Below are 21516 nucleotides of genomic sequence, written 5' to 3' on the forward strand. Positions count from 1 at the left end.
TCGATAGAAACTCAGCCGTGTCTTTTTCAGAGAGATCAATCCTCCCGGTAGGGAAAACACTAGCCCGTGCATAATTTACCAGCCCTTTGTAGTCCGTATAGATCGCCAGGAGCCGATAATACCCGAACAGCGAGAAAGCTATGGTGATCGGTGGTTGTGTTTGAAAGAAGAAAAATCAATCAACATAATCGAAGATCAATGACTTCTGCTTTGGTGTCAGTAAGGAGTGACCATTTGTGTACGCACCCAGACAACCAGCGCCACCTACCGTTACCCGGAGAATGCAGACGTGAGATGAGATGTAGCGAACGTCTGGCTGCCCGCTGACCGAGACATCCGTGGTTTGTCGGCAGATACATTGTCAAGTTGACGATTTCCAGCCCGTCCTGACGGAACATTCCTCAACTCAGAGTTACACGGCAACATGTGACAACACTCCAGAGTCGGAAACATGTGACGGCACTTGGAGCTGGGAGTCGTACAGGCGAAACGGTCACAGGACTCTCATTCAACCAGGTTCGATTTTCAAAGAATTGTTATGTGGTTGTTAATATGTTAATAGTAGAAACGGAGTGTTATTTTCAAGGGGATGCTAGAGACACGAACAATAGTGCTACATAAGTAAACAAAAGTGGCATTCGCGACGACATTGATCATTGATGTGTTTGTGTTTTCTCGTGATCATTGACAAACAATCTCTATAGGGAGTTGAAACCAGTTGACGCTAGTGGAAGTTCACTTTACATTATTCTTTGTGTGTAAAAAAACGACTTGTCAGATATGGATTACGATCAGACACAGCCGACATCAGCCAATATCAAACCAGAGGAACAAGATGGCGGTTTCAGCGAGAAGACGTCGGGAGACAAAACAAGTGATGCTTTAACAGACGCCTCAACAACAGAAGACAAACCAAGTGATAGTGTGAAGGAAGCCGCCATATCAGACAGACCAGCTAATGTCACCAATGACGCTACAGCAGACGACAACCCAAATGGTATTACAGATGTCGCCACAGCAGACGACAAATCAAGTGATGTCACTAACGCCACCACAGCAGTTCCCCCTGTGAGTTCAAGGAGTGCATCGCAAGTGAATCTGTTCGATGGTGAAAAGAAACCAGAGGCTGGTGAATCGGGTAACGAAAAACCACCCGAACCTCAATCGCAGGTCTCTAGTTTAACGTCTCCTAATGGTGTGGGGAAATCGGACACCTCCACCGCGGCTCCCATGGAACAGAAAGGAGCACTCATACCCGGCGGAGGAACGAAACACGAAGGTACAGACTCTAAGCCGGGCGATTTAACCACCAGCGAAGCTGCTACACGAGTGGTGGACGAGAAGCCCCCGAAGGACGATGACGGGGATACCAATGTGAAGGACACAGACCCACTTCTGACAAAAACAGACTCTCAGAAAACCTTACAATCAGACACTGGGTCCAGTGTAAAAAGCGATTCATCATCGGATACCAAAAAACCGCTAATAGAAAAGAAAAAGCATTCGTACATCCCGATAGTTGGCACCGGCAAAGCTTCTAACGATTCAAAGAAAAAGAAAGGTGACAAGTTTGACTTTAAGCGTGACAAGGAGAACAAAGCGACAGTGAGGATGAGCCGGAGCAACTTGTCAGGAAGTTCGCAGAATATTGCACTGAAGGACAAAAGTGAACCCGTGGCTCTCACTGATGCCAAGGGGGAGACAACCTTCTCTGTAGTTAACGAAAATGAGAAGATTGAACAGAACACCAAGAATGTGAAATTTAAGGAAAATGAACCGGTGTCCAAAGACAAGAAACCTTCATCAAATGTCAAGAAGGAGAGTAAGATTCCCGAACTTGATAAAAAGAAGGTGAATGTGATACAAAAGTCATTACAAAGAGAGAAAGCGGTGTTAACAAACGGGTCCGTGAAAGCCACTGACAAGGAAGACGACAAGAATACAGATGAAAAACCGAAAGAAACAGAAAAGAAACCTCTGGAGCCGCCGGTAGTGGAAGCCAACGCTGAGTCCTACAAGCCCAAATCCATACTGGCAAGGGCGATCATGAAGAAGGTAAAGGAAGGGTCGGGTCAGGCGCAGAATAACGCTGAATCTAAACACGTTGTTCTAAACGGCCCGCCAGCGACGGTGAAGACGCCTAACAAAACGTCGTTAGCCGTCCCGCCGCAAGTGAGCCGGGACATTAGCGACGACAAAGATGACAGACTGTCCATTGGGTCACGCCGAGACTCCACCAAGCTGTCTCTTTCCGACTCAATGTCCAGGAAATCCGTGGACTTCCGCGTCGCTAACGCCACCACCGTCGTCATCCCAGCGTCCGGACAAGATGACGAGAAGCAGAAGTCGCACGTCGGCAGCAACGACTCGTGGATCAGATCTGCCATCCCCTACATGCCGCTCAGTTTGTCCATTCTCTGCCTTCTCCTCAACATCGTCGTCCCGGGAACAGGTGAGGAACCCGAGTTTATGTGTGGGTGCAAAGATTACCCAGGGACGGGTATCTGTGTCAGGCGAGTGGGGCATGGGTATCAGTCGCACAGACAGCCGCCGAGTGTGTTAGGGGTGGGGATGGGGTTGGGAGTGGGTGTGTATGGTATGGGCTGAAGGATAAGGGTATATGTGTGAGAGAAACCCCGACTACAAGGGTGTACATGACGTTGTGAACCCTGTGAGGAGAGATGTCCCTACTGCCATGTTCACAGTCTCTTAGAACACGAGTAATAGTGGTTTCTCCCGTTTATCAACCGTTTTGTGTAAAATATTATATAAAGATCAATCTCAATACGCCCCGGCACCTTGTAATAGATCTGCACGGGGTACACGGTATAGCGAGTGCGTTACATCACATGGTCGTAACCTGACCTTGAAAAGCGCGTGCATTCCACGCACTGGTGAGAGGACATGGTTCCAGGTTGTTCAACTTGACCTGAGCAGCTCTACATATGCTTGACCCCGGGAGGTCAAATGGCACAAAAGGCTGGTCGACTTAACTTCATAGTATAGGAGAGGAGCAGAGAATGGTGTTATTGGTGCGTTCGTGCGAAACATGCATACACAGATCCGTTACAGAATTTGTCCCGGAAAACAACTCTTCTAAAACAACAATCATTTAATATTTTAACTGAAATGTGTTTTCACGCTTTTCAACACTGAAATGTGTTGCATAAACTATCCAGTTTGGTTTACTAACTTTACAACGTTCAGAATCAGATTTACTGCTGCTGCTTCCTGCCTAAATCCCAAATAGGAAACATTAAGCTATCTGTAGCTAACTGTTTAAAAAAGGACATTGCTGACGATTTCTCGACACAGATGTCAAGAGCTTGTCTCGGCTATTCGGACACGTTAACAATCACCTGACAAAGGCACACCCCTTCACAACAATAGACCCTACCAGTTGTGATACGGTCACGCAATGCACAAGTATTCACTTGATTAGGTCAAGCTGGACAACCTGTAGAAAAACAGGCAACATATTCGGCAATCAGAGTTAGACAACAAACATTTTTAAAACTAAAACTCAATTACAGATAAACGGTCATCCCGAGGATACAATTTATCAACCGCTTTAGGCATAATCTGCCTGAAAAATAAACAACAGAATGTTTACATCACTGCAGATGGGACACACAGTATAACGAGTTTGTTCGGCCCAGGGGAGTTTCCCTCATCTGTGTGGAGGTGGGGCGGAGCGGAGGGTCAGTCCTCTCATAGGTAGACAGCAGACGTGTGAGAGCCCTATCACTTGGTCAAAGCGGAGATTAAAACAGTCGCACTCACTCACCCACAGCAGACCAGCCGTACAGGCATGCAGGTCACTATGACATGCTTGTGAGCCGGCTACTTACAGGCAGTCTATAAGTAGTATTACTTATACTGATCTATATATAGATTTACAAAGACCATCTATCCATGACGCAGTGGAAGCATGGTCACGATGCAATGTATCTGTTGCATGGCGATGGGCACTGCATTCAAAACAGGAGCTTCTATCTGACTATGTACTAGTATACTTAACCGCAAAATGAGTGAGTGAGTGAGTTTAGTTTTATGAAGCACTCAGAAATAGTCCATCTATATGGCGGCGGTAATCCAGTGATTAACAACATGATCATCGATCTGCGCAGTTGGGAACCGATGAGCCTGACCGCCCGATCCCGTTAGTCGCCTCTTACGATAAGCATACCCGCCTTTTGTGGCAAGCATGGGTTGCTGAAGGCCTATTCTACCCCGGACCATCACGGGTCCTTAACCGCAAAAGAAACGGAAGTTTCTAAAGTATGAAATGTAAGCGTCCATATGTATGGCTTCTATTTACAAATATCACAAAAGCCGGAGGTGCCTTTCTTTTGCTGTTCAGTACGCTAGGCGACTGTTATCGCCGGTCACGCCGCCGAGTTTGTGCTGTGATGGTCCCTCTTGCAGCTCCCGTTTCTCTTAACCAGTTTTACACTTAGAAATCACTCCGAAAATATACTGAAAGACATTAAATACGCAACTGGTACTGGTATTCTGTTGAAGATTTTTTCCTGCTATACTGAGGATGTAGGGATAAAAGCTGATATTCTTGCCCATTTTGAGTTTGAGGCCCAGAGCATTCCTCTTTTATGAACATCGATGCTTAATACTGAACCTTTGATATTTCTTGTAAACCACATTCATGGAACACGTGGTGCACGTGCATTACCTGCACCCAGGCCCTATAACAGCGCAAGGAATTGTGAAACTGAATCACGTTGAGAAGATGTCACTCTTGACACAAGACGAAACGAATCAGGTTCTCGCTATGGTTAGCGGCGTTTCTACAGATGTGATGATTGACAGGTACTGTAACGTGCATCCATCCGATGTTGGTCAACTCAGACAACGTTTACGGGCTACCGGAAGCGATGCATTTGTCCACCACCTTTGACGACAGCCCGACTGTACCTCAATATCCGAGTCTCACACTTGCGAAATCGGTTCAAAAACAGCTGCTAATACTGCAATTGGACAAGACACTGTCGTGTCTGCGTTCAAAGGTCGCGAAGACGCCTTAACGCTGGTTTAACGTACCCTTTGCAAATGGACGTCAACGGATTCATCGACGTCGAGAAGAAAGACTTGAGCCAAACTGTGTTTTTGAACATGGTCATTTTGGAAGGGCTGGTGTCATGACCAAAGACAAGTACCGAATTGACACCTGCTCTCCAAAATCACTGGCAGACCATTCCACAGCTGTTTCTGAGAAATCTTGGTCTTCCAATGCCCCCGTCCTGCAGTGCACGGTGGACACACACGGTACTGACTGCAAGCGACCCCTCCTTTGTTTGATGTCGTTGTTGCGTCACTGACCCTGTTGATGATTGGTCATTATCCACAGATGTTTATTTAAAACGTATCTGCTAGTTACATCTACATATGTTGACATTTGTGTGAATAAAAAAAGTATGAACTTAACTTAAATTTGAAATTAAATTTCAGCATAACAACTTGGCTGGAATAAATACATAAGAATCAATGTTATTTCTGCAAAACTGATGCCGTGCCATTATCTATAAATAGTCATGAAGTAAGAGATGCAGATCTGAGGTGACGCTTGATGTAGATTATACAGTCTCCGATGAAATGGACCGTTACTTTGTGGCAGGAAATGCCACGCTTGGAGAAAGGAAGAATGATTCACAAAAATGTAATTACTTTGCATAATGGCCACGTCTGCAATCCAGGGATTTTCAGAGCAGGTCAAAGGTACTCATTGTTGCAACTCAAAGTTGTCTCCCCTTTATGTGAGTGGCACAGGTGGGCCTTTCATTGTTGACGTCAAGCGGACAGCCAGCTGGAGGTCAGCGTTGTTGCAGTTGGGGGTCGGCGTTGTCGCAGTTGGGGTCAGCGTTATATCAGTTGTGGGTGAGTGTTGTCTCAGTCGGGGTCAACGGTATCTCTGACGACGTAACCTGGTTACCATTGTTCTGAGACGAGAAAAAACAAGCATATTCCTAAATCATTAAGTAAATTAGAAAATAATTGCATCAGGTTGTTATTAATGGATTATAAACACATTACCTGTGATGTTTCGTGGCAATGGCCGTCTTTAATTTTCAAGTGATTTACAACGTTCAGTGTTTACGAGGGGATTGCTGAGATACCGACCAATAGACTGCCGTCTTACCGTCGCACAGGTAATGTCCTTAGATTATCACTCTCAAGAACACAGTATCAACCGACGGCTACAGTGATCTTCATCTACCCCAACACGCTTAAAGAAGCTAGGCACATAAAGACTTATTCATAAAAGCTCATTTTACTTCCAATTTCCTCATAACTGATCATGGATGTTATTGTCTCCTTCAGTACTAAACGTCCCTTAGGCTGGGAGGAAATATAATATTCCCCACTGAAAATTCCCATCTGTCACTGAAAAACGGCGACAGGTTCTCGTTACCAAAGATAAATGGAATATGAATGAAATTATTAAGCTCTTAAACATTCACAAGTACAATGAACGGACGGCAAGTGATGGCATCGCGGCGACATTTCTGTTCATCGAAGGCAGTGCCGCAGTTGCATAAGCTAGTATTATATACTGAACCGCAGAAGAAACGCAACTTGAATGTCAAATGCCAATAAATGTTAATTCATGGAACACATAATCTTAACATTATGAATAAACAACAGACAAGTAATCTTTGAAGAAATGGGTAGCGATCTCTGGTAAAAACAACTTTCATGTCTAATGATAAACACCACTCCACCCCCAAACATAAAAAATGCCATGAAACAGTGTCTCCATCAGAAGCCCGAGTGACCCCTAATGGCTGCAATACACGCAGTACAGGGTCGTCTCATTGAGTCAGCTATTGTCTGGAAGAAGGCTTGGGACATTTGATTCCATTGTCTGACCAATCTGGCTTCCAAATGTCCTAGGTCTAGATGTGGACCAGCTGCCTGTAGCCGTCTTCCACGTTCATCGATCCCGCACATGCTGAACCGGCACCATATCCGGAACTTCATTCCTGTAGACTAGGGCAGTCACATGGTGACGAAACACGTGCAAACAAGTTCTCTGATGGTGGGTGAAGCTACCCAACACCATGACGCCTCCCTCTCGCAGCGGTCAGCTCCCAGAAGGCAGCAGTTGGCGTAACGCTCATTACGTCGTCTCCATACACGGAATCTCAGATGCCCTCAGATGTCGGCGAACGGTGTCTGCAGAACTGTTACAGTGTGGCCCTTGAATGACTGCTGCAGCCTGTGTTTCTCGTTGTTGTTGGTACAGTCAGCAACATTCCACTGGCGATCTCCTGTTGCTGTTGGGCTAGACGTGGCATGTTTGTTTTTCCAGCGTTCTTCAAGTCTAGTTTGTTCTGTGTGGTATTTTTCGAATGACCTGCCTTATAAAGGATCCAGTTGGAGGGAAATGTATGCATTTTTCTGAAACGTGAACAAATCATGCAAAGATAAACCCCAACAACATTAAAACGATCGCGTTCGGGCGATATGGGCAAGAATAATGGGAAACAAGCGCATGTTTTATACACAAGTAAGTTGCGTTTGCGGTTCAGCATAGTATCATCAGCCAGTGTTGTATTATCATTAGCTAAAGTTAAAGGGTCACAAGCTATTATTTCATTACTATTAGTTTGTACTCTGTTAACATTAGTTGTAAAATAGTATCACCCACATGTATTATATTATCATCAGTTGGTATTATTGTATCATCTGCTAGTATTAATGTATCACGCACTGATGCCATAGTATTACCCACTAGTATTATATTGTCGTTAGCCAGTATCATAGTATCAACAGGTAGTATTTTAGTATCAACCGCTCGTATCATTGTACCATCAGCTGGTATTAATGTACCTCCAGCAAGTATTATTGCACCATCAGCTAGTATTAATGTATCACCAGCAAGTATTATTGTACCATTATCATCAGCAAGTATTACTGTACCATCGGCTAGTATTAATGTACCACCAACAAGTATTAATGTACCACCAGCAAATATTATTGTACCACGGCTACTATTAATGTACCACCAACAAGTATTAATGTACTACCACCAAATATTATTGTACCATCGGCTAGTATTAATGTTCCACCAGCAAGTATTATTGAACCACTGGCTACTATTAATGTACCACCAGCAAGTATTATTGTACCATTATCATCAGCAAGTATTACTGTACCATCGGCTAGTATTAATGTACCACCAACAAGTATTAATGTACCACCAGCAAATATTATTGTACCACGGCTACTATTAATGTACCACCAACAAGTATTAATGTACTACCACCAAATATTATTGTACCACGGCTAGTATTTATGTACCACCAACAAGTATTAATGTACTACCACCAAATATTATTGTACCATCGGCTAGTATTAATGTACCACCAGCAAGTATTATTGTACCACTGGCTACTATTAATGTACCACCAGCAAGTATTATTGTGCCACTAGCTAGTATTAATGTACCACCAGCAAGTATTAATGTACCATCAGCAAGTATTAATGTACCACCAGCAAGTATTAATGTACCGTCGGCTTGTATTAATGTACCACCAGCAAGTATTAATGTACCACCAGCAAGTATTAATGTACCATCAGCAAGTATTAATGTACCACCAGCAAGTATTATTGTACCGTCGGCTTGTATTAATGTACCACCAGCAAGTATTAATGTACCACCAGCAAGTATTAATGCACCACCAGCAAGTATTAAAGTACCACCAGCAAGTATTATTGTACCGTCGGCTTGTATTAATGTACCACCAGCAAGTATTAATGTACCACCAGCAAGTATTAATGTACCACCAGCAAGTATTATTGTACCATCGGCTAGTATTAATGTACCACCAGCAAGTATTATATTGTCCTCAGAGTCGCGGCCATTTAGTGGCACCGTGCATAATCCACGTTTGTCATTACCGGGCGGACAAAAACAGAAACTAGATCCAGAAACGTAATAGCTCTATTTACATGTTTACAATGCCGCCCTTTGTCCTCATTCTGTTCATACCAGGATATTTCATCAGGAAACACACAACTAGTCACTGAATAACAAACAGTGAAGTCGGGAGAACTATTCTCTTGTCGTGAGTTTGTCACTGGTGGAAGCCTCGTGTTTCATTAAGCAGCGCAATATGACAAATAACGTTCATCGACAGGTATTGTACCATGCAGACGACTATCGACTGGGCGTGTATGGCCTCTTGTCAATGTTTAGAGTAACTTTTCAACAAAGCGATTTAATTAAGGGTTCGTGACGGAGTCGAACTCGGACCATTTCTTCCGTTCCCACAGGAACTCTTAAACAGCAGCATTTGTTTAGCCTCTAGCCGCGTGCCCCGCCAATAAGCAGCCACGCCTCTCTGTTGACAATGGTAGTAAAAAAGCAGAAAAGAAATTAATGATTTCCCTGACAAGAAAATTCTATTTTGATGGCAAACTACTTTTAGCGCGGAAGAGTAACGCATGATTCACTTACCGAGAATAGTTACCATTAACTTAATGTGAAATATCTACAATAAAATGTTAAATTTAGACACCATCAATAAGCATTCACAGAGAGTTCAATACGCTGAATTTGTGGTATTTCTATTGTGGCCTGTATAGATGCGGTGTGCGCCACGCTGGCTGATGGAGAACACATGGATTGTGTTGTGTTAGCATTGTGTGAGTGTCAGTATTGAGTGTAAGTGTGAGTGTAAGTACTGGTGACACCTATACACATAGACACTGACGCCGTAGTTCCTTCTTGGTACAGGTGACAGTAGAAGCTACAAAACCTTTTCCATCAGATGATGATGGTCACGCATGTACGAGGGGATGTCAATAAGTTTTGAGCCTTGCATAGAAAAACACAAAATACTGGTATGAACCACATTTATTTTTCAACATAGTCCCCTTGTGAGTCAAGACACTTGTTCCATCTTTTCTGCCAGGCGCTGATGCCATCTCTGTAGAAGGCGCCATTTTGGTCCTCAAACCAAGCCTCAGTAGCAGCAATTAGCTCATTATCTGAAATCTACGACCACGCAAGTGTTTCTTGAGATTTGGGAACAGATGGTAATCGCTTGGTGCCAGGTCTGGAGAGTAGGGGGAATGCGGCTGTCGCACTTGCCTCAACAAGTTAGCGTAATATTCCCAATTCATTGTTCTTCCTTTTGGTAAGTAATCTATGTGGATGACGCCTTTGCTATTCCAGGAGACTGTCGCCATTACCTTCTGCACTGATCTTGAGGCTTTGAACTTTTGGGTCCTGGGAGAAGTGACATGTTTTCATTGCATGGATTCTTGTTTGCTCTCAGGATCATAGTGGTGGATCCAGGTTTCATCACAGGTTACTAGCCTAAAGTGAAAATCTTCTGGATTCTTGTTGTATCTTGTTAGCATGAAGTTGCTTATGGTGACCCTTGTTTGCTTCATTTCATCTGTAAGCATTCTTGGCACCCATCTTGCGCACGCCTTAGACATGACGAGGTGTTCATGAAGAATTGTCTCGATGGATCCGTGTGAAATGCCTGTGGTCTCCTCTAACTCGTGTGATTCGACGATTTCCCAGCACAAGTCTATGCACTCTGTCAATATTTTCCTGACTAGTGCTTGTTGTTGGGCGATCTGGACGGGGGTCATCTTCAAGACTCTCTCTACCATGCTTAAATTCATTGACCCATCGTTTGATGGTAGCAGATGAAGGGGAAGACTCCCATCAACAGCTGAAAGCCTTTCTTCAATGTTCTTCGCCGAGTTTCCTTCAAGAACTAAAACCTTAATTACTCCTCTATACTCAGTTTTTTTTTCATTTTCACCGCCGTGAGGGGGTCTCTTTCTATCAATGTGAGCTGTTCAATAACTTCTGAGAGTAGGATACCAAAACTTATATATCATATCAGCTACACCCCAAGGTTCAGTGTCGTACCATAGGCTGAGACACCTGGGTATGAAAATGCTCAAGGCTCAAAACTTATTGACATCCCCTCGTATTTGTACTTGAGTTTTCACACACACACGCACGCATACACGCACGCGCGCGCGCGCACACACACAGACACACACATATTTATATGTATCACGAGAACCTGCGGTACAGGTCAAAATAGGTAACTGCTTTGAGCACTATTTGTCAAAGTAGACGTCACATTTCTGAATATTTACTTGGCTAATTTAAAGCTTTAATAAGGCCTTCAATTTTTAAACTTTGTAACGGGTTTGTAACCACTTCTGAGCAAAAGTCATTTGACGCACTTTGAAATTTTGCTGAAAAGAACATGCTCGGCGGAGCATCATAAGCTGTGAAATGTAAGCACCAAAGGCTGACACAGTGGGACATATTACTGGACAAGCAGGGAAAGCTGACCACAGGACACTCGCGGTCATCTCTCGTGTAACTCATCTTCAGTATGGCTGATTAAAGTTGGTGATTTGTGATTCACTGTATACTCTGTCACATGTATCTGTTGTATTTATGTTTAACAATGCGTCTGTTTGGATTCCAGTGCACGTGCGATTTCACAGGTCATAGCGACACTCCCTGCACGTGATTCTTAATATTTCTTCACGTTCCCTGGCCAGCTTGGCGACAAGAAACTGAAAACTGATTACTACTCTCACAATCGTGTGTGTGTGCGTGCGTGCGTGCGTGCGTGTGCGTGCGTGTGCGTGCGTGTGCGTGCGTGTGCGTGCGTGTGCGTGTGTGCGCGTGTTTGTGTGAGGTTTATCATTTTGTTAAAGAAATGTGTCTAAAAAAACCCACATGAATTATGTATGCAACATATCATCAACATGATTTAAATGTGGCATACTGAAAACGATTGGTTAAATAAGTTTATATATCTATCCATGCAACAGTTAGATGATATATTTTGTCACGTGGAATAATAAGAATTAATAAGAATTAAGTATATCTAGACGTATATATGTTTCATACGAAATACGTGTAGCCATATATTAATATGAATTCTTTCAAATCAATGTTAAACGTGAACATTATTACCAGTTTAGTTATGAACAGGCCATGGTTCAAGCAGGGACTCGGATTACATCATACCCTGAAATTCCACGTCAGACAGTGTAGCAAGTGCCTCATTAAATCAGATATTAGCTAGAGCGAGGTTTTTGAAATTGCAGGAACCATGCTGAGTGGGTTCGCCATCTTGTGCTGCGGAAAGTCCCGAGTACCTACGAAGGATGACCACGTGCCGATCACAGTGTGTGTGAATGTGTGGGTGGGTGTGGCTCAACTCTTCACCGTCACCTTCATGCTGGTGGGGTGGTTCTGGAGTGTGGCATGGGGCATCAAGATGATCATTCTCTCAAGTGAGTATCTTCTAATGACATTGTCTTGCGGAGAGAAATATCCTGTATTAGGAATGAAAACTATTTACTTTCTAAATGCCTTTCTTCCTCCCGTAAAGATCCCGGTCAGAACTGATCTTCAGCAACCCATGCTTGGCGTATCACGCTACTAACGGGATTGGGTGGTCAGACTGGCTCACTTGGTTGATGCATGTCATCGTATTTCACTTGTGTAGATCAATACTCATGATGTTCATCAGTGACTATGAACTTTACGTATGGGTGTCGTGGCTATGAACCTGGTGTGAGTGGTGTCATGTCTTTAAGTGTTCACTTACATACATCCTCATCTACTGTGAGGAGTCTTGACCCGTGTAAATGTTGACTAAGGTAGTTTGACTGTTTGAACTGCGTGGTGTGGCAGAGCCTGCACCAATATAACCATACATATTGGGGACGCAGGTTCTCCATTAACTTTTCGCAGAAACACGCCGTTCTCATCTGGCAATAGGAACGTCGGGATATGAAAACAAATCCTACAACAACGATCTGCCAGAGTATGAATTGTAAATAGACATCGAGTCTCTAAAACACTGGCATCGACCCACCGTGCTGCTCCTCGGTGTTGTATTAGTTCAGGTCTGTACATGACATTGTCAGAGTGATCGCCTGGCTGCACGTGCATGTTCATAGGGTGAACTGCCTCGCTGCAAACAACGCACTGTTGTTCTGAAATCAATGATAAACAATATGACGTGTTTGTACTTCATTCTATCTTTGTTTACAATGATCTCATCAACAAGTGTTTTGTCGATCAATTTCTGTATACCAGTCAAACAAATTGCTTTTAGTTATATCCCGTGAGTAAGTTCTCCCAGATCGAGGGGGTCACATAACAACACATCATACAGAACTGTTGCTTCACTACACTAGCTGACATCTTAAAGTTTCAACAGATTTTTCTGACGTATTCTTTTCGGTGTTTAAGTGTTTCAGAACCCTTAATATGGTGACAATGCATATGTTCACACTGGTGTTGTCATGGTGACCCAACACATGTTCACACTGGTGTTGTCATGGAGACCCTACACATGTTGAAACTGGTGGTGTTATGGTGACCCCACATGTGTTTACACTGGCTTTGTCATTGTAACAGTAAATACATGTATGTTCAAACTGGTGTTGTCATGGTGACCGTACATATGTTCACACTAGCGCTGTCATGGTGACCCTACGTATGTTCACACTGGGGTTGTCATAGTGACCTTACATATGTTCAAACTGGTGTTGTCATAGCAACAGGACATACATGTATGTTCAAACTGGTGTTGCCATGGTGACAGTACATATGTTCACACTGGTGTTTTCATGGTGACAGTACATACATGTACGTTCAAATGGGTGTATTCTTGGTGACCCTGCATATGTTCACACAGGTGTTGTCATGGTGACATTACATGTTCAAACTGGAGTTGTAATATTGACTTTACATATGTGCACACTGTTGATGTCCTGTTCTGGTGTATGTAGATCCTGGCAAGATCCAAAATGCATTCAATCATCCAGATCAGTTTGCACTGGGAAGCCTTAGCCTGTCTCACTGTCCCTGGACCATATTATTTTCCCTTCCGCCCAGCCCTTTCTGTCATGCTAAAGCCCTAAATAAAGCAATTTTGATTTCCCCAGGTTTTGAAATCATTGTGACTCCTTTTCAACTTAAAAGGAATTAAATATTTGTTCTCTTCAAAATGCTATATATTCAGAGACAAAGCGTTAGTCTGGGGGAAGCCTGCGCTAGAAGTTATTGTGAACCATGGTTCCCTGAATAGGCAGACCTACACGCGGGTCAACTCCGTGCAATCTGGGAGATAATGAGTGCAGCAGATTCGTTACCACGGACCCTTTTCCGTACCCTGCAAGACGATTTGTCCTTGTATAACACCAGCACAGCGTCTGTTGTAATGGCTGTTGATAAGAGCGAGCAGCGGGTCAACACAAGAGTGGGTGACGCCGGAAGAGAGCTTAAGTCAGAGTAAATGAAATTGATTCTTCATTTGGTTTTGATGTTTCCGTCCTTCCGCGTCATGGTTACACATAGCAACGAGGGTCCATCTTGTATAGAGACTGCTTCCAGACATATTGTGATTCAGGTTTCCAAAAATCTGAACGAATGAATAAACACGAAATAAATGATTGGTGACAATCATTTAGAGGACACTTTCCACTCATTAATATCTGAAATAAACACACGAATGGGTACTCGTTTCTGTCCAACCTGTCCATCACTATAAATTCACATACCATCCTTATAGGCTCATATACCATCCACACCCTTTGTTATACCATCCCCATCCTCCGAATACCACCCCTACCCTTCTTATACCATCACCACCCCTTACAAACTGTTATAATAGTACCACCCTTTGTTATACTACCTTACCCTTTAACATACAATCACCGCCCTAATTTGTTATACCACCCTACTCTTTGTTATACGATCGCCACCCTGTGTTATACCATCATCACCTTTTGCTATATCATTACCATCCTTTGTTTTACCACACCACCCTTTGTTATACCACACTACCCTTTGTTATATCACCCCCCACGCTTTGTTTTACCGCCCCCACCCATCCTTTATTATACCATCTCCACCCACCCTGTTTTAACACCCCCGCCCATTCTTTCTTATACCATCCCCACCCTTCGTTATACCATCCCTATCCTTTGTTATATCATACCTACATGTTATACCATCATTGTCCACTGTTATACCGCCTCACCCCTATGCAATATCATCCCCACCCTTCGTTATACCATCCCTATCCTTTTTCATATCATACCTACATGTTATACCATCCCCATCTTTTGATATATCATCCCCACCGAACTGTTATTTAAGATTTGACCCACGTCAGTCGGCTGTCGTACATTTGAGAGAGTCTGGGACCAATCTTCGATGCCTGGATGACCTGTAATGGACATTTAATTCCCAAACAACAATTCCCACCTAAATTACACCAACCAGACAAAGACTGCAAGGATAAAATCAATGATGACTAACACAGCACAAAGTTCCTTGCGGCCATAGAGCCTGATGCCGCGAAGAGGCAGTGTTCTCCCAGACTGAATGTCCCATAAACACTCCACCAGGAAGATTAATGAACCGTGCAACTGTTATCCTAATAGCTTTCTCCGTGTCAACATTCGGGAGTTGACGATAAATAGACGTGAAATAGTACGACAAGCACTTTAACGATTATGTCAATATTCCTCCTGTTTTAGAGACAGCTTGTTCAGTAGTGTATACAGGTGCTAAAACAGTTACGCAGTGACAACACATGAGGCTAAATTTAGAATAAACCGATATTGAAGATGCTAAAATAGTTGATATACAGTATGTCCTTTTAGGTTAGAGTGTTGTGACGTCATTTCAGTTCATCATGTGATCCGATAATGTGATCCTTTACACTGATTCGAACTTGCGAAATATTAATCCGATATAGTGATATGTACACGGATCCTTATTGGGGACCTTCTTATGTGAACATGATGCCAGAGTTTACATATCTGTATTGTGCTGTGCATATTCAGTTAAGATTGCATAGATGTGAAGGGTGTTCATACTTATCTGTGCGCTTTTGTAGAAAACAACCTTAGCGTTAAGACTACCTTCAGCCTGTGTTGTGGTATGGTACTTACGGTCACCTTAGCGCTAAGACTACCTTCAGCCTGTGTTGTGGTATGGGACTTACGGTCACCTTAGCGCTAAGACTACCTTCAGCCTGTGTTGTGGTATGGGACTTACGGTCACCTTAGCGCTAAGACTACATTCGGCCTGTGTTGTGGTATGGTACTCACGGTAACCGTAGCGCTAAGACTACCTTCAGCCTGTGTTGTGGTATGGGACTTACGGTCACCTTAGCGCTAAGACTACCTTCAGCCTGTGTTGTGGTATGGGACTTACGGTCACCTTAGCGCTAAGCTACCTTCAGGATGTGTTGTGGTATGGGACTTACGGTCACCTTAGCGCTAAGCTACCTTCAGCCTGTGTTGTGGTATGGGACTCACGGTCACCTTAGCGCTAAGCTACCTTCAGCCTGTGTTGTGGTATGGTACTCACGGTCACCTTAGCGCTAAGACTACCTTCAGCCTGTGTTGTGGTATGGGACTTACGGTCACCTTAGCGCTAAGACTACCTTCAGCCTGTGTTGTGGTATGGTACTTACGGTCACCTTAGCGCTAAGACTACCTTCAGCCTGTGTTGTGGTATGGTACTTACGGTCACCTTAGCGCAAAGACTACCTTCAGCCTGTGTTGTGGTATGGTACTTACGGTCACCTTAGCGCTAAGACTACCTTCAGCCTGTGTTGTGGTATGGTACTTACGGTCACCTTAGCGCTAAGCTACCTTAAGTCTGTGTTGTGGTAAGGGACTCACGGTCACCTTAGCGCTAAGCTACCTTCAGCCTGTGTTGTGGTATGGGACTTACGGTCACCTTAGCGCTAAGCTACCTTCAGCCTGTGTTATGGTACGGGACTCACGGTCACCTTAGCGCTAAGCTATCTTCAGCCTGTGTTATGGTACGGGACTCACGGTCACCTTAGCGCTAAAACTACCTTCAGCCTGTGTTGTGGTATGGGACTTACGGTCACCTTAGCGCTAAGACTACCTTCAGCCTGTGTTGTGGTATGGGACTTACGGTCACCTTAGCGCTAAGACTACCTTCAGCCTGTGTTGTGGTACGGGACTCACGGTCACCTTAGCGCAAAGACTACCTTCAGCCTGCGTTGTGGTATGGGACTCACGGTCACCTTAGCGCTAAGACTACCTTCAGCCTGTGTTGTGGTATGGTACTTACGGTCACTTTAGCGCTAAGACTACCTTCAGCCTGTGTTGTGGTATGGTACTTACGGTCACCTTAGCGCTAAGACTAGCTTCAGCCTGTGTTGTGGTATGGGACTTACGGTCACCTTAGCGCTAAGATAGCTTTGAACAACGGCGCCCTGATGTGATTAGGAAAATGGTCTCCAATTATCTTTGCAAGAATCTGCAGTGGGTTTAGTAGTGTGTTGCATCTTATAGATCCATGTACATGCACTAGCAATAAACTTGAGCCAAAGAATGGTGTATGTTTCAGTCGAATACCGGAAGGAGTTGCGTCAGAAGCGCGAGAAGGAACTACAAGCACTGGCTCTCAGCGCCTTCGGATCTCCCTCGCGAGGAGGTCGGGGCCTATTCGGTTAGCTCGACAGGCAGAGACGAGGACCATTTTCTACCTGGATACTCGGAAACTGATGCCTTACAGCCTACCGTCACACCGGCGCAAACACACGCGTGCCTTCGTCCCGGTGACAGGTGACCGATGGTTTCATGGGTCAAGTTCAAGAGAGGCTAAGGACTGGTTTTAAAGACGTGCGAATGTGTATTTCATAATCGGGGCATGAAGTGAAATGGACTTCTAGATACCAAGTGTGCATGTGTGATGGATCACAGAAAGGATGTCATGTCAGCCGTCAGCTTTTTTGGCCTTCACCCTGGTCGACGATAACGTAGGGAGGTAAATGGATGTGCCAGGTCATGGTACACAAAGTTTGACAGGGGTGCTGACCAATCACACAATGTATGCACATTTCATATAAAACTATGTTTTAGTGTACAAAGAATTTACAGGAGTGCCTTCGTCAAATTGAGCTTGGAGACATTCACAGAATTGTATGCTTTTTGACATGCTTTTTATCTTGACGAAATTGTCGTATATGGTACGCATTACAAGCACTCTGGTCCTAGACTTACTATGGTTAATTATCAGCATAGTGAATATCCCCTGGGAACTTGGTCACAAACGTTCTGTCGTCAATCTCCAATCCACGAACTCACATACTGAACCACAAACGTTCTGTTGTCAATCTCCAATCCATGAACTCATATACTATACTGAACCACAAAAGAAACGTCGCTTTTTAAAAACCAAATGCAAGCCTTACAAAATGGTGTTTTAATTATGATTGTATCGTTTTGTTAACATGTTTTTCAACCCATATTGACTTTTATTACCCAAATCATTGTATTTTCTGATGAAAATCATATCGATCAAACGCACCGAAGAAGGCAGACGTGGTAAAAGGCTCCTATGTATAACATTCCGGAAAACAAACGCGCACGTGCATATTGTGACAACCCTACCAATGAAAGCGAGTCCCAAACTCGCCTGAGATCAAGTTTGTTTTGACACAATCGCCATGACACGAATTACGACAGATCAGAAGAACCAAGTCTTGTGCAGATAGCAAGTTAGCCAGACTGCACGGAGGCTAGCCAATCATTTCAGTGTTCATGTTAGGGCAGTCTAATGACTGGTGGAGTGGTATCATGTCACTAAGAGCATCCAAGACCGTCCACTCAGTGGGCCACCTTCAGTAACATCACAACGTCAAGGAAGACAGATTATGTGCAACCATCTTCAGAGGCGCTTCCTCAGAGCGGCGGAAACAGCACACCAGACCATTGGGACTCACAACAGACCCATCAGTGCCGATACAGTGCGTCGACGTTTGCGCGGAAGAAACTTCTCCTGTCACAGACCATAATTATGGTGGTCCTGTCCCACCGACCATCGCCGCCCAAACCGACTGCAATAGGCAACTCAACATCGAAACTGGCGTTTTCGACAATGGAAAATTGTGCTTTATCTCATGAAAGTTGATATTATGTTTTGCCAGTCAGTGTCAGTGTGAGTGTCAGAGTGAGAATGTGGTGATGGCGTGAGGAACTGTTTTCCAGTGAGTGTATTTTTGAAAGGGTCCAAGCCTCATGGGGTGGGGTGCAATCGGTCTGAACCACACAGATGGCACCCTGGTGTTCCAGAATCTCGGTCCAGGATGAGGGTGACGTGACAGCTGTTCGCTATATTGCCCAAGACATAAGACTCAACGTTGTTCCACATTTTGGATATCACAATAATCACATCATCCGGAAAGACAACGCTCGTGCCCACACTGCCAGAGTAACATTGGACTTCTTAACACAACGTGGCATCCAAACCCTACAATAGCCTACTGGCAGTCTTGATTTGAGTCTAACATCCTTGGGAAGAGATTTAAAGACTAAATTGACCTCCATCTAAGGGTGACAATTGCTGCTGCACCCGATCATGCATTTCATGGAGTATGGAACAAGTGCCAAACGGCCTCAATCAACAGGTTAATTCATCCCATATACAGAGGATACAACGCTTTCATTGATAATCATGGAGACCACACACAATACTGTCTTTCGGGTATCTTAATGGTACCATTTTGGGTTATTTTGCTTGTGTGAACCCTACGTGATTTCAGAAAATGTGTTAACCATAATAATCGTGTAATCATAATAATCAAGTTTGAACTCAGTCCTACGTTTTGATTGTTAATTAGAGTGAATTAAAGTGTGTGCTTTAAGAAACCACTATCGGTGCGACATTTCGTGTTGCTCAGTATATATACACTGCTGTACTTCAAATGTGTACGGCTATTTATCATTCTACCATGACTTCAGTAAATACTGGAATGTGATTGGTTAATCAGTCATTCAGAGGTAGATAATCATGTTATATACCTCTAACTTTCCAAAGCATTGTGTATGTGTTTAAAATCTGAATAACGCGATTATAGTAGGACGGAGATAAACGTACTGTTGGAAAATCATTCTGTTTAAATATACATTTGGCAGGTGAGAACCATGTTGTGCAGGTTGTAAAGATTGTGTGCTGTGTTCCAAATTATTATTTCAGAAAATTATACAACGAGTCCCCTTTATTAATGAAAACACTTAGTAATGTTCAGGAAAAACGTCGTGTGTACCAAAACTTGGTCCCATACAAACGTTACCTACGACTCATTGATTGGCATTCTAGTTGCTTAGATGGAGAATGGGGGTGAATGGAGAAACTGACATTCAACTTCCTTTTTCTGTATAGGTGACGTTTAGACATAGAATATCATGTCGTTAATAAGCAGGTGATCTTAACCTTTATCTCGCCCCATAGAGATAACAGAATTCAGTCTTGAGATATCTGTATTTTGTTTTTAATGCTGTTTTCATGTCATGAGATTTAGGCCCAGTGGGCCCATTATCCCCAACTGTGTACGTTTTGAATCCAATATTTACTTGTGGGTGCAATTAAATCACTTCTACCCCCTATGGCACATAACCGTGGATACTAATGCAGACTGAGGAAAGATGGCTGGTGTACGAGCCAAGGGTTACGAGGAGACTTTGGCAGGCATCAACGAACGTTACCAGACACAGGAAGGCACCAGTGCACGTCACTGGTGGACAACACTTAATGTGGAAGACTTAAAACCTCCGAACATTATCTATTGCAGTAAAATGAGCAGCCATCATTAAATTATAGCTATGTCCATTATGTATATAATCAAGTATATCTGTATAGAAACCCAGCTGGACTCGATGTGGTGTTTACATCATACATTATCATTGCTGGTATTTCCAGTCCTGGAATCTTACTGCCAGCTAAATTCCATCCAATTCGGAGACTTGCTGTTTTTACACACCACTCACTGTGATATTACAAATATATGCCTTGTGTGCAACCGATACATCTTGTTATTAAACTGTTTACATTCTCCACATGTTGCCTCTAATTCAGTACATTGAATGGTCAATCACACTATTCCGTTGGCTGAGGGTGCGCTGACCCACGAGCTACACTTCTTGTGTTTGAGACATCAGTCTTGACCCACGAGCTACACTTGTGTTCGAGACATCAGTCTTGACCCACGAGCTACACTTCTTGTGTTCGAGACATCAGTCTTGACCCACGAGCTACATTTCTTGTGTTTGAGACATCAGTCTTCACCCACGAGCTACACTTCTTGTGTTTGAGACATCAGTCTACAGCAGTGTGCAAAGGAACCACTGGCTAGTAAAGACCTAGTACATACACATGGTCACTGCCTCGACTGGCTTGTGAATTTCACTTTCATGTCATGTACAAGATTATGGCCTGATAAAATTGAACATCATATTAGATGTTGGATGATGAAACGTGTCGCGCCAACAATACCTTAGTTATGGGTAGGGTGTGTGTGGTTTTTAAGGAGAAGCATGTAGAATGTTCACATACAGTGTGAATTGAAAGTGGACAAAACATCCCCAATGATAAAAAAAAACACCCTCAAACGATCCCTCATTCTCATCTACTTTTGCCTAGTTTGCACATTCAAA

At 43.6% G+C, this 21516-nt stretch overlaps 1 protein-coding gene across 1 annotated transcript; it reads left to right on the forward strand.

The window, feature by feature from the left end:
* Nucleotides 1-120: 120 nt before the first annotated feature.
* On the forward strand, nt 121-20919 carry LOC137294974 (DNA ligase 1-like). Its single transcript, XM_067826208.1, has 3 exons — nt 121-2452; nt 12121-12309; nt 17429-20919. The coding sequence occupies exons 1-3, from the start codon at nt 781-783 to the stop codon at nt 17533-17535; spliced, it is 1968 nt and encodes a 655-aa protein (XP_067682309.1). The 5' UTR covers nt 121-780; the 3' UTR covers nt 17536-20919.
* Nucleotides 20920-21516: the final 597 nt, after the last annotated feature.

The sequence above is a fragment of the Haliotis asinina genome, chromosome 8 (assembly GCF_037392515.1).
Source record: "Haliotis asinina isolate JCU_RB_2024 chromosome 8, JCU_Hal_asi_v2, whole genome shotgun sequence".
Classification (NCBI taxonomy): Eukaryota; Metazoa; Mollusca; class Gastropoda; order Lepetellida; family Haliotidae; genus Haliotis; species Haliotis asinina.

Coding starts and splice junctions, on each gene's coding strand:
- LOC137294974 (XM_067826208.1), top strand. CDS start 781: ATGGATTACGATCAGACACAGCCGACATCAGCCAATATCAAACCAGAG. Junction 2,453..12,120: donor CATCGTCGTCCCGGGAACAG/GTGAGGAACCCG, acceptor TTGAAATTGCAG/GAACCATGCTGAGTGGGTTC. Junction 12,310..17,428: donor CAAGATGATCATTCTCTCAA/GTGAGTATCTTC, acceptor TGTATGTTTCAG/TCGAATACCGGAAGGAGTTG.